At 37.4% G+C, this 12818-nt stretch overlaps 1 protein-coding gene across 5 annotated transcripts in view; it reads right to left on the bottom strand.

The window, feature by feature from the left end:
* Window positions 1-2313: 2313 nt before the first annotated feature.
* ATP8A1 (ATPase phospholipid transporting 8A1) overlaps window positions 2314-12818 on the bottom strand; it is a 218574-nt gene continuing 208069 nt past the window's right edge. For all 5 annotated transcript variants that reach the window (XM_035005058.1, XM_035005062.1, XM_035005059.1 and 2 more), the window contains 2 exons: window positions 7363-7454; window positions 2314-6152 (listed from right to left, as the gene is read on the bottom strand). In XM_035005058.1, coding sequence (XP_034860949.1) covers window positions 6055-6152; window positions 7363-7454 — 190 coding nt within the window. In that variant the 3' untranslated portion in view covers window positions 2314-6054. The remainder of the gene's footprint in view (window positions 6153-7362; window positions 7455-12818) is intronic.

The following is a 12818-nucleotide window of genomic DNA, read 5'->3' as shown; positions in this document are numbered from 1 at the left end:
TCTAAAATGAAGTTGGCTTCAAAGGAAAAAAAAATTTTCTAAAACAAGATAACCAAAAAGTTCCTGAAAGCATATGCAATCACTATTAGAAATCTGATTCATTTCACTGGGTTGGGATCAATTTACCTTTGCATAACCTAAAAAACTTATTTAGTACACATTCAGGAAAAACAAGAATTTAAAGATGTATTAAACTATTAAGGGGACAAACTGTTGACATATTTTGACATGTAGATGGCTATTTTAAAATTGCAATTAAACAGTTATTAAAGCGATTATTCTGACAGAGGATTCTTATTTGAAATGCTAGATACATAGTTTGCATTTGAAATAAAAACAATGGGAAAACATAATATTATCCAATAATTTTTACTAGCCTATTAGTGAAATTATCCAGGTTAGGAAGATCTTTCTTCATTAAAATGCGTGGCTCTGTGTTGCCAAAATGGAAGCTGAGATTAGAGATGCCATAAGCATACAAAAAACATTCAATGGGGATGACATACTGAATTTATGAGAATGTATTTCAAGTTTGCTGCTTCCTTTAGCATTTAGGTAATATTAGAAGGCATCTGAAACCACGGGGTCAGTGTAAACACAGTGCTTACGCTTCAAGGGGGAGTGGAGATGAACGTGCAAATCATTTAATATAATCCACAGGAAACTTTTCTGTACGCCTTGTTTTGCTGTGGTTTTGCTTGGGAGACGCACACCCAATCAGTGTCCCTGGGAAGACTTTGGAAAAGGACCTGGGGCCCCAGACACCTAAGTACACACCGCCCCTCGCTAGGAAACCCAGGGGCTTCTCAAACTGCTCGCCCAGTGCCTCTCGGTGAACTAATCCGATCTAGCAGTTTATGAAACTGCAGCTTCAGTTGCTTCTCTTTTGCCAATTGATGCTTATTTTTTGATAAGGCCGTTGGCCTCATTTCCAGTGTTTCGTGTGCTTTTGTCTCACATGGCAATTTTAATATCTTTTTGGTTACTTCCTTCAAATGTTACTGGCTACATTTGGCCACTTTGTCATGAACTTAAAAAAATTTGGTGGGTTTAGAGAACTTAGGAAATCCATCCGACGGGAAAGGATGGAGCCAGGAATTAGTGGCTGCCTTGCCGGCTGATTTAAATATGTAATGGGGACAATCCTGGGAGGCTTTTCTGACTGAAGAATCAAAATACAGGAATTTTATTTAAAAATTTTTTTTTTTTTGTCAGGCGGGGGACTCAAATTAATTAACCACGCCTCTCACCGAGCTAGACTCCATGAAGGGCTATTTTCTATATCACCTGGGTGGTCAACAAAATGTTAAAATGCTATGAAGTGGATACACCTTCTTAGACTATAATTACAGTGGCTTTGAAGGTTTTATAAAGCAACCTAGTTTCTAAAACTAGCAATTAAAACTGCAACAATTTATGTAATGGTACAGTTTATTTCATTTTTAATAACAATGAGAGGACAAAATGTTTAAAATTTGCAGTTTAAAACATGCACATTCACCAAAGGCCAATGACACATAACACTGCAGAGAATTGAGTATTACTCAACTTTAATAACTATTTATAAAACACAGTGCATTGAACATTGAGAAAAACAAACCTGAGAAAACTATAATCACAGATTCAATACTCTCCACTCATGCAGCTTCACGATTTCGACAGCAGTTTCAGCAGAAATGGATTTTCATGGAGCTGGAAACACTATTTTATCTTTAATGCAAACTTCAATTTTCCATAGTAGCTGCCTTCCAAGGCTGCCTTTTTTTTTCAAACTTAATAAACTTGAAAATGTGAAAAATGAAGCTTGAAGTAGCTAAACAAACAGCAAACAGTATTTACTGCATTTATGGCTTCTATTCTAGAACCATGAAACATAAAAATATTTATTATTTTTTAATATTCTGCTCACGTTTTTGCAAGAGCAGATTTACCTATGGAAAGTTGCTGTTAATTCAAAGTAAGCATGTATGAAATCTAGCTTTCTTCCTACTTACGGGAGATTTATTTGCTGAGAAGTTTTGTGAGCTTTATTAAGAAAAGTTCTTAAAAGCAAGCTAAACAAAAGTTGCAATTAAATTTGTTCAAATTTGTTTGTAAAATACTTATTAAAAAAAAGTGGTACAGAGAACCAATTAATTTGTCCACTGAATATTAAACTCCAGGTAGGCCATGGTAGAATTTTATAAGGCAGAAATAAACATCAAGATTTACAGCAATAGCCATGCATTGGCCTAAGCCTCTTTAAATATTAATTCATGCAAACCATAAACCTATCAAAAACACAGCTGCTTTCATACAGAAAATAAGTCAAGATGAAAAATGGAAAACATTTATTTCCTTTCCTTCAAAGTTTAACTTACATTCCATTTTAATAGCCACTGAAGGTTAATTAAAATGCAGCAAAGTATAACTAAGACTCACAAGTGACTTCAGTTATTTTAACGTGAGAAAAATCAGATTATATCTCTTAAAGAAGCATTATAGAAATGTTCATCATTAAAAAGCATTTATTAGGCACCAAACTGCATGGTATTACATGAATTTACAAAAAGAATTCCACAGATCTGGTCCACTTGATGTTAATGGGGTGGGCGTTTTCTTGGTAAGTTTTATAAATGGTTATTCATAAGATTATATATAGACTTATTTGGTAAGTTTTAGAACCAAGAACTGTCATAGGGCAACTGCACAAAAATATACACTGATGATCATTTAGCATGGTAATAAGTAGGACATTGTTACAAATAATTTAAAAACTACAAATATACAATCTATTACTTTCAGATTAGCATTCATTTCCTGAAAGAACATTTTAAACAAGTCATAAGTGATGTACAGGGCACACAATGCAGAACAAATGATCATGTGAGGCTATTTGTTATTTAGAATGCTAAATTGCAAAATTAAAATATAAAACCTAATAATCAGAATAAATGTAGATTTCTGGAATTCACTTTTCCCCCTGAAAATTAAGAGGAATTACTGAATCCATTTAATGACCATGTAATTCACGTAAATGAAGAACATTATTGAATAAGAATACATGTTCACCTGGCTTGATTAGAAAAAGGTTTTCCACTAACTTTGCAACACTGCTGAATCAGACTCACTGTCAGACTCTGAATGGGATGTGGGAGGGTGGGCAGCACATAGATCATTTTCAATTTGCTACATTCCTGAGAAACACCCTTCTCCTACTAACAATTTCTGCCAAATAGCATCTTTCTGGGTGTGAGCCACCAATATATTTTTATAGGTATATATAAAACATTTGGAAAGTTCATGCACAATATCACTGTGTACTATTCAACATTAAAGAAGCAACTCCCAGCTTTTCAATGTTAAATGAATGAGGATTTTTCTGCCGTAAGTAGTATTTTCTGAATTGTAAACATTGTAAAGCGACGCTGTTAGCATTTGTCCGAGTCCCTAACAAGGGACTTTTTAATTGAAGAGGATGTGTCCTTTATTTCAGAAAATAAATGTTAAAAGTCACTTCAGCTGTTTTAATCCTGGTAAAACTCTTACCCCCACCCCGCCCCCGCCATCCTTTGGAAGGTTAAAAAATTGGAGGGTTTTCTCTAACACTATAAAGTCACTGTGATTGCAATGCTGTGTTTTAAGTTTTACCAAGGAGGTCACTCCCTGCTGCCCAACCCCCCTCTCTCACCCAAGAAGCAAAGGAATTGACTTAATAATTCAAAAATAGGACTATGGGACAAAAAAGACCTAAATTAGCCATATTTCAGACCATGGTCTCATGCATTAACCATGGGTATTCTACCCATGTTGAAGAGCTCCATAGAAATAATCCATGTTCTAAGATAAAAATAAAACTTATAGTTTTTTTTTAAGCCAGAAGATTCAGTTCTATTATATTCATCATATTTTGATGTTAAAATTTGGGGGAAGGATGCCACTGATGAGGTGGAGGCCAAGGGAAGCAGCTCTTGTCTGTGACCATGATAAAGTGTTTCTCCGGAGGGATGTACCTCATTCTTGTGTTTTGATTTGTGTGGTCTGACCTCGATTCTCGCCACGGGGAGGCCCAGGAAAGCTGTTCCGAATATCCCTTCGGTAGACAAAATCTGTGACCTTCAGAGTTTTGAAGACGGTCTCAGACTCTTACACCTGTGGTCTTTCTAGGTGTTTCAGTTGGCAATTTTCTTCATCTGAACCCCCAAACAGGAATGGTCTAGGAAGTGAACTGTGTCAACTCCTTACCCCCTTTAGAATTATGTATGTGTGATAACCTCTCTTGTTTCTAGAAAATGGGGGAGGCATACTTGTAAATAAACAACTAAAAATATAGACAAGGAAATGACATATCACCTAATTTTAAACCTAGATGAAGGAAAAGGGTAAAAAGAATATGAAATTATTCAACTCAAGGAGTGACTTGGAAAATCACCTCTCCTCACAATTATAGTTGACTTTTTTTTTTTTTTTTCTTTTTAAAGAGGAAGTTCTACCTATTTTGCTGGTAAGTCCACTTAAAGGCAAACAGGCTTCTGAATAAAAGGCAAAAAGTTAGTTTCAATCTCTGAAGTGTATCTGAAAACTCGAATTCCTTTTTATTTATTTTTTGAAACGAAAGCATTATTTTAAAAAGAGTATAGAAAACTGGTTGCGGTTTTTAAACAGCCCCTTCACCATTTATTGTTGGTAGCAAAATAGGCATTTTTCAGGAGATGGCTTGGAAATGCTGAAAAAAATTAAACTGAACATACATTTAAAAACATAGTAACAAAATCTACTTGTGATGAAGAGTGTCTCTGACCGTAAAGTTATAGGCTTGAGTAAAATAGGTGTTTTTAAAATGGGGAATATGTGCCACTTATTTGTCCCGATTAGCAGCATGTGACTAATTTGGGGAAGCTGCTTGACTAGCGAGCTGTGAAGTAATTCTCAGGGCTAAGTACAGGGGTGGTCACCAGAACACGGGGTGTGCTATGTGTGCAGCAGGCATCTCTAGCGGACTAGTAGACAGATCCCAGACACAGGACAAAAGCCGAGCCTATGTACATTACAAAAGCCCATGCAGTTATCCAGCGCGGTATTCCAAACATCTCCACGCAAACACTGGGGAGCTCACATAAATATCTAAGCATATTTTTCTTGAGAGAGAAAACGTTAAAAGGGCAGCACTCAGTCTTCAGCAGAAGCCAGATTTTTAGAAAAATCTAAACGATGAGGACCGATCATCAGAGATGACGGAGACATACATACAGTTTAGAAATCAGTATCATAATGACAGAGTCACATTGCCACGTATGTCCTCCAACGTTAACAAGTAAACAAGACAAACAAGAAAGAAGCACGTGTAAGGCCAAAGGTGCAACATCACGGATTTTAGTAGCAAATGCCTTGAAATACTCGTTTTTGCAAATCACTCTTACATTTGAAAAGTCAAGCATGCAGATCTTACAGCAGAGCTCGGAGGTAAACTTTCTCTTAACTTTCTGGGCAAATGACTACTGCATGAGAAATACACTTACTGAATGTCTTTGGCAAACATTTATCAAGACAATTTTTGACACAAACACTTGTTAATGTCTTGTTTAGAAATTTTGCTCAGGAAGGTGAGTCAGTTCCTAGAGAAGAGTGCTGGTTTTTTTCAGCATATTCTGAAATTTAAGTCTGGATATCAAGAGTCCCTATAAATTACTACCACTTTGGAGTTTTTTCATGGTTGGTTGCCTTGTGGTATATATCCAATAAATTGATAGTCAGTTACAGCCCCAGAGTAATGGCTTAAGACCACTGACCTATTCTCAGTTTAAGAAAGCATTCTGGCAAGGTGACAAGGTCATTTTCAATTTCTGCTTACAAAGACTTAGCAAATACTTTAAAAAATCTGAAAGAGATGGTGTTACGGTAGAGTTGCACAGTGCTTCTGTCTGTAATATACACGAATCTGACGGTCAATCAATGAGATGAGCTCAGATCCACTCTCCCCTCCTGGGACCAGACTGGAATTGGTCAGCAGATCCGGTAAGACCTGGGAGCTCTCCTTAGAGCCCTAGCAGCCCTTGCCTCGCAGCCCCCGTCCCGTCACCACTCGTCGGGTCTCTGCTTTGTGGTATCGTATGCTCGAATCACCTCAGACTGTGACACGATTCCATTCTCGTCTTGTGAGAAAGCATACCCGTCTGTAAGTTAAAGATAAAACATATATGATCATTGTGAGGTCACTGGGAATCTCTGTTATTCTGAGTGTGAAGGACTCATTTTCTAACTTGGGGAACTCCTATGCCCCTCCTGCCTTCAAAAGCCTGCGCAAAGACATGAATTTTTTACGTTCCGAAAAGATGTGGACTCAACTGCACCATGAAGAGTGGGCTGACTGCAGGCTGTCAGCTGAGATTCTATGAACTCTGCCCCTGGATGAATGAGCAGGTGCTCTCAACCCCCCCTCGGTTCTCCTCATGGCATCTCAAATCCAAGCCATCCAATTTTTGCTTCCTGGCTACTGGCGGGGGTGGGGGGCTGGGGGGGTGGGGGTGTCTAGTCTAGTGGGCACATACACTTCCATCCAGATCGGGTGGATGAGAGAGAAGGAAGAATAAAAATGAGAAGGAGGCAGAGATAAACACCCGGACTGCCAGTGCTGGAAAAGTGGTCTCCTTCCTTGGGACGGCATTGTCCTTGGCTCTCGGCATCTACAAATAAACTCACTCATGCCCCAGCATGGTTGGGGATAAGCAACGACCCCCAAGGGGGTCACATCTTTAGAAAAGGCCTCTTGAAGTATAAAAGGCAAAAGCATTAAACATGAGTATATATAAATGAAAATAAATTATATGTGGAAACAACATGAAACAAAAGATATATTACTAACACAAATACATTTACTACAGGGCTTTATATATTATATTCTTTTTCAGATCCTTGAAATGTTAAGAGGGCCTGATACCTAATAATTTCTTACAACTCTAAATATTCATAAATATTTTTGAAGGGGGAAATATATGTTTCACTGTGCTGTTTGAAAGCTGAAAAAGCCCTTGCAAAGTTATTCAAGTAGAAAAGATAACAATACAGAGGAGCTTTTAAGAGTTAAGATTTATTTCCCTAGTTCTTTTTAAGATTTAAGGAAGCAAGGGGCATGTGGAAATATTATTTCTTCAAGTGAAAGCAGCAAGATTTTAAAATGCTTTGTCTTGTCTGCTCTAAGTGAGATAGTTGGGTCAAAGGTTTCTCTAATCACTGGTTATTTATGTAACATGTTGCAAAGAAGCAAATTGGCTTTAGGTATTAATTTTAAATAGTTAAATATTCCTGAAGTCAAAATGCCACTCTCATACATGCTGGGACGTAACGGCAGGGAATTTATTTACGGATCGGAATTCAGGTACTTACGGAGCAGGTTTTGTTGCAATGATTCAGACCGGTACAAGTTCACGTGGTTCTTCTTAAAGACGTTCTTGAGCAGTTGCGCCCTCTCCGTGAGGCTGCCGAGCAGGTGCAAATGTGTGAAATGAATTATCAACTCGGCAGAGACCCCAGTGTGCCCACAGGACCACCAGAGAGAGTTAGACTTAAACAAAAGATTGCTTGAGAAGTCTGTAGCCCAGGGATTCTTTTTACCCCATTTTCTCAGATGGCAAATGAGATTTAAAGTATTTAGATACTCTCGAGGCCAGTTTTTCCCATAGCTGAGGGGAGTTTTGTTCCCAATAATCCAGCCAAAAGATTTCCCCACCCCCCAGTTATATTTAAGTCAAATGGGGATACAGACCCTGTACAATATGGTTAACAAAAAATACAAAGTCTGCCAGTAGTGTTATTAACTTCTAAAATCTTGGTTGACTTACTGGGTGCATTCTAAGCATGGCATTTTTAGAATTACAAGAATTATTACTATATATCTTTTTCCACTTCGCACCTATTATGGTGTAAAATAATGTATTTTTTAGTTATGTAAAGAAATCCTCAAAATTACACAAAGAAAAAATTTCATAGATTTTTTAACTAGAAAAGTTCCATTACCACTCCAATATGGTATGAAATGTGTTCCTTAATTTCATTAAAAAGAAACCTATTTTCAGAAAATACTAGGTAAAATGACAAGGAGAAATATTTATTTTTCAATAAACGTTTAGAATAATCTCCACAGAAACAAATCCATGTAATTTGTAACTTCTAAAAGCACACTGCAAGAAATAATGCATCTGTTTTTTTCCACTGCACGTAGAATGGTGTCTCCCACAGTAGGAAGCCAATTATTTGTCAAATAAATGAATTCAAGCAATAATTGTGAAATGCACTTTAAACATCACCAGTCCTCCCAATCATGCCATGTCTCCAGTGGTTGACTTCTAAAATTTTGCTTTGATATCAAAGAACATAATAAGCATAGAGAGCTAATAAGAAATCCACATGTGTTATAGCAAATGTTTATGCAGTTTTGTTTTATCACTGGAATGGACTCAGTTGAAAAATTTCCATCTTGTGTTTTTCCCACTATAAAAGTTTTAGTTAAATTGTCCTAAGTTATGTCAGTTCTATATTTTGCCAATTTTTTTGAAAGCCTGAAATGGAACAATTTTTATCATATACAAAAAATAAAAATAAAAGGATCATCTGCAGAATGAACTCAGAATTACACAAACATTCAGGTTTTTGCCGAAGCAAAATATTTAGAAATGTTGACATTTGTACTTATCTTCTACACACATTTTTCCAAGTCTAAGGATGTTAACTGGTACTTATTAGACATACTTCATTGTCACTGAGAATTAGCTACATTAAGGCAACAAAGCTAATTAATCTAAACCTCCAGTGGTTTTGCAAATAGTTGTAAAACTTGTTTTTGCCAGTGAAATAAACAGATACGGGGAGTGAGAAGGGGCCATTTTTAGAGTCACTTTTCTTACTCTATTCTTAAAATGATCTAACATTACAGACCTGGGGACCCCGAGGAACACTAAAATCTGTAACTGCTTTGAGGAATTCGGCAGCTTTAGCAGCAGGTGGTCTGATTTTGTTAGCAGAGCATTGCGGATGGGGTGCTGGGAAGTCTCTGGTGTTTAAGATGGAAATGACTACAGACATCTAGGGGACAGCAATGTATCATTATGTAGCTTCTTCTTCTCCAGATACATTTTCCAGGTTTCAGGCTGGCCTTCCTAAACGCATAGTACTTTAATATTATAACATTCAATGTTAAGAAGGCAGATGTGAGAATTTTATCTTTCATGTTATGAAACTTCCATGTATAAGATAATGCAGTTTTGTTTTGTAATGGTTCATATGAGGCTACACTTTTACTCAGCTGTCACATCAAGTTCATGTCTAGTGTTCAAAAAACAAAGCGCAATAAGAAACTGTCTTGGGAAAGGAGTGCAGTGCTGGGGATAGAGCATGGACTTTGGAGTCTTAACTTTAATTCTGAGTCTGCTACTTATTAGCTGGGTCGCCTCAGGCAAAACCCTTCTTGGTCCTCTCATCTACAGGAAGAGGATAATCCCTAACCCTCAGGCCAACAGTGGGATTCAGGGGGAATTGCACGGCTTCTACCATAGTGACTGGCACTTAGGAAGCACTCAAAGAATGCTAGTCCTTCCCACCGTTACCACTCCCCCAGCTCGCAAGGAACTGATCATACAAAAAATCAACTAGGACAGAGATCATCACAAAACATGAGATAACTTTGTGAGGATCCGTTCTGATGCCTTGGCTTAGAGTCAACATCAGCTCCACGCAAAATGTCTCTTGCTACATATGAGTTTTAACTTACAATGCCCCCCACTCCACTTCCCTAGTAGGAAGACTACTAGGTTTCTGTTGTTTTTTTCCTGAGCTACGCTGAACCTCTTGCTTTAGTTCTTACAGGGCAGAGTCCCTCCTGGGAAATATAAATGCCACTCACAGGAAGGTGCTTAATAAATAGTAAGTGATGATGATTTGTATTTCTCTAGTCTTATCCTACCTTTTGGGAACTACTCATCATTTCAAAATTACGTGGTTCTATGTCCTTGATGTTTACAGGTAACTGCGGTTACTATCAAGTCACATTATACAGTATATTGGGAACATGTTCATATTAACAGACATGTTAAAAGTTCAGTTTTTCTTGAATAGCTTAGCACTGTGAGAGGAAGAAAAAGACTTCTCGTTAGAACCCCATCTTAATCACAACTCTTAGTCAGTAGTGTTAATTTTGTGTGGTCTTTCATTTACATACGAATCTACGCAAGTTCTAAATTCTCATTCAGTGCAATTATGCAAGTACCACTTAAATATTGTTACCTTATTTCCAAGCCCACTAAAATGTTTCAACTTAGATATTTGGTAGAGGTGAGGTGTTTTAATGTTTTAAAATAATAATTAATTGTATTAATTATTTATAGTTATTTAATAATTACATTATTAATAATTTAAAATAATTGATTTTAATGTTTTAAAGTAATAATTCATTTAGAAACACTAAGTATAGGTAGAAACCCATTTACTGTCCTGAAACATATTGTCTGAAGGTATTTTCAGTTATTTTTGAAGAGTGGTAAATTTGCAGTTGTCTTTATGGTGGGTTCGCAAGCTATTTTGGTGGATTAATTTAAATGGATCTCCAGAAAGTAAAGAACCATCCATACGTGGGATGTTTTAGTGTAGGGCATGGGACAGACGTCCTGGATGAGGCAGCCATGGTGGGGAGATAAACAGTGACTACAACAGGCCTGATCTCTGCTCTGGAGGAGACAGCACTTTATCGTTCCGTCACTTTTCTTCACAAATGCTGGACAGAACAGTTATCACGGTGTTGAGAGAAGGTCAGGGCAAAACACTGCCTACATGCTCCTATCTCAAACCTGTACCCGGAGTCATATGTAACACTGATATAAATCCAGTGTGAACACTGAGAAACAGAGTTTCTTTTCTGTTAGTTTTGGGGCAATGTTAAAATTGCTATTTTTAAAGATAAATAATACAGAGGACGGCTCAGAGAAGCCACTGTTCCTGTCCAGATGGTCAAATTATCTGATATCTATCCTTCCATGCTCTCTTCTTTAAAGCTAATGGTAGAGTGATGGACACATTCATGAGGAATGACCTGAAGATCCCAGGGCAAAGTTCTATTTAGCAATGGCTGCTGATATGCTTGCTTATGTCTACAGTGAGATATAAAAAATTATGAATCTCATCCTATTTGCCTGTCTATAAGATGCACTGGGAAGCACTCACAAAAGATACCCAAAGGTAACTGTCCTGCCTCCCAGGAGCCCAGTGTCTACAATTCCTTATTTTAAAGTACTGGGTTCTTGAATCCACATTTGTTTTTGTTATTTTGTTTTAGAAAAGGTAAGATGTTACACAAAATTTATAGATGTCATGCCCCCCCCAATGAGATCTGAGAGGCCCATATTCCAAAACATTTATATTTATGCTATAAAGTATATAAATATTTATCCTATAGAAAAAAATAAACACTATTAATGCCTTTATATATACAGAACAAATGGTTTAGGTTTTTTTCCAGCAAATGTTTGCCATAAACCTAGGGGAAAAAACTAAATTTCAAAGTTTTTTTGCACTTTGGAATTGTAGATGCTACGCTCCTTAGTGCTGGAGCCTATGCACAAAACAGTAACAGCAAAATCAGGGTTTCATACCATATAAGGTGCTTTCTTTTTTTTTAATTTAAATTCAATTAGCCAACATATAGTATATCATAGAGGAAGTGTTCAGTAATTCGTCAGTTGCGTATCACACCCAGTGCTGTGATGTGATGAGCATTGGGTGTTACATAAGTTGTTTTCTTAACCAAAAATAGTAAGCCATAGCTACACAGTGGTCAGAGGTAGGGCTCGCATTTATTGTCCCAATATCTTAGACTTAAATTGATTCCTACCATAACCCAAGGTTCAAGAGCAATATACTGTACTTAGATGATGAAATACCCCGACCCCCAAATTTCAATGTAAAATTGGGATATCTAATTCACTAGATAATATGGTAAGTGATATACTATTTCTTTTTTTTTTTTTTAAAGATTTTATTTATTTATTTGACAGAGAGAGATAGGGAGAGCAGGAACACAAGCAGGGGGAGTGAGAGAGGGAGAAACAGGCTTCCTGCTGATCAGGGAGCCGGATACGGGGCTCGATTCCAGGACCCCGGGATCATGACCTGAGCCGAAGGCAGTCGCTTAACCAACTGAGCCACCCAGGTGCCCAGATTTTATTTATTTATTTGACAGAGAGAGACACAGCTAGAGAGGGGACACGAGCAGGGGGAGGGGGAGAGGGAGAAGCAGGCTTCCTGCAGAGCAGGGAGCCCAATGTGGGGCTCGATCGCAGGACGCTGGGATCATGACCTGAGCCGAAGGCAGACGCTTAACGACTGAGCCACCCAGGCGCCCTGTGATATACTATTTCTACTAAAAAAAGACTGTTTTAACCAAAATGTTTTAGTTTTGAACATAAGTAAACATGAGAAATAAGTGATTATAAATGCTAATCTGGACACAGTGCTTAGAAGTTACAGTTTCTCTGAGGCAGTTTCCCTTTATGTAGAGCGCAACTTCATAGTAGTGCTCAGTGGACATTGAAAAAAATGGGGGATGATCAATTTACAAGACTGCATTGTTCTAACTATGGTGAGGAAGTAAACCACTGTGACTTTGGACATGACTCGTTTGGGAAGTGTAATGTATATAATTCTATGTTCTTATGTATCATATTTGTATTTAACTACCCAGGGGTCAGTCATCTCTTTACCACCCACTTCTCAGCCATCCTTTCGCCCATTCATTCACTCCCTCACTCATTCATTCATTCATTCATTCATTCATTCATTCATTCATTCATTCATTC

This window comes from Mirounga leonina, unplaced genomic scaffold, assembly GCF_011800145.1.
Source record: "Mirounga leonina isolate KUSES-001 unplaced genomic scaffold, KU_Mleo_1.0 Mir_129, whole genome shotgun sequence".
In the NCBI taxonomy this organism is placed as follows: Eukaryota; Metazoa; Chordata; class Mammalia; order Carnivora; family Phocidae; genus Mirounga; species Mirounga leonina.
Note: the sequence above shows the minus strand (reverse complement) of the source record. Positions and strands in the feature narration are given on the sequence as shown.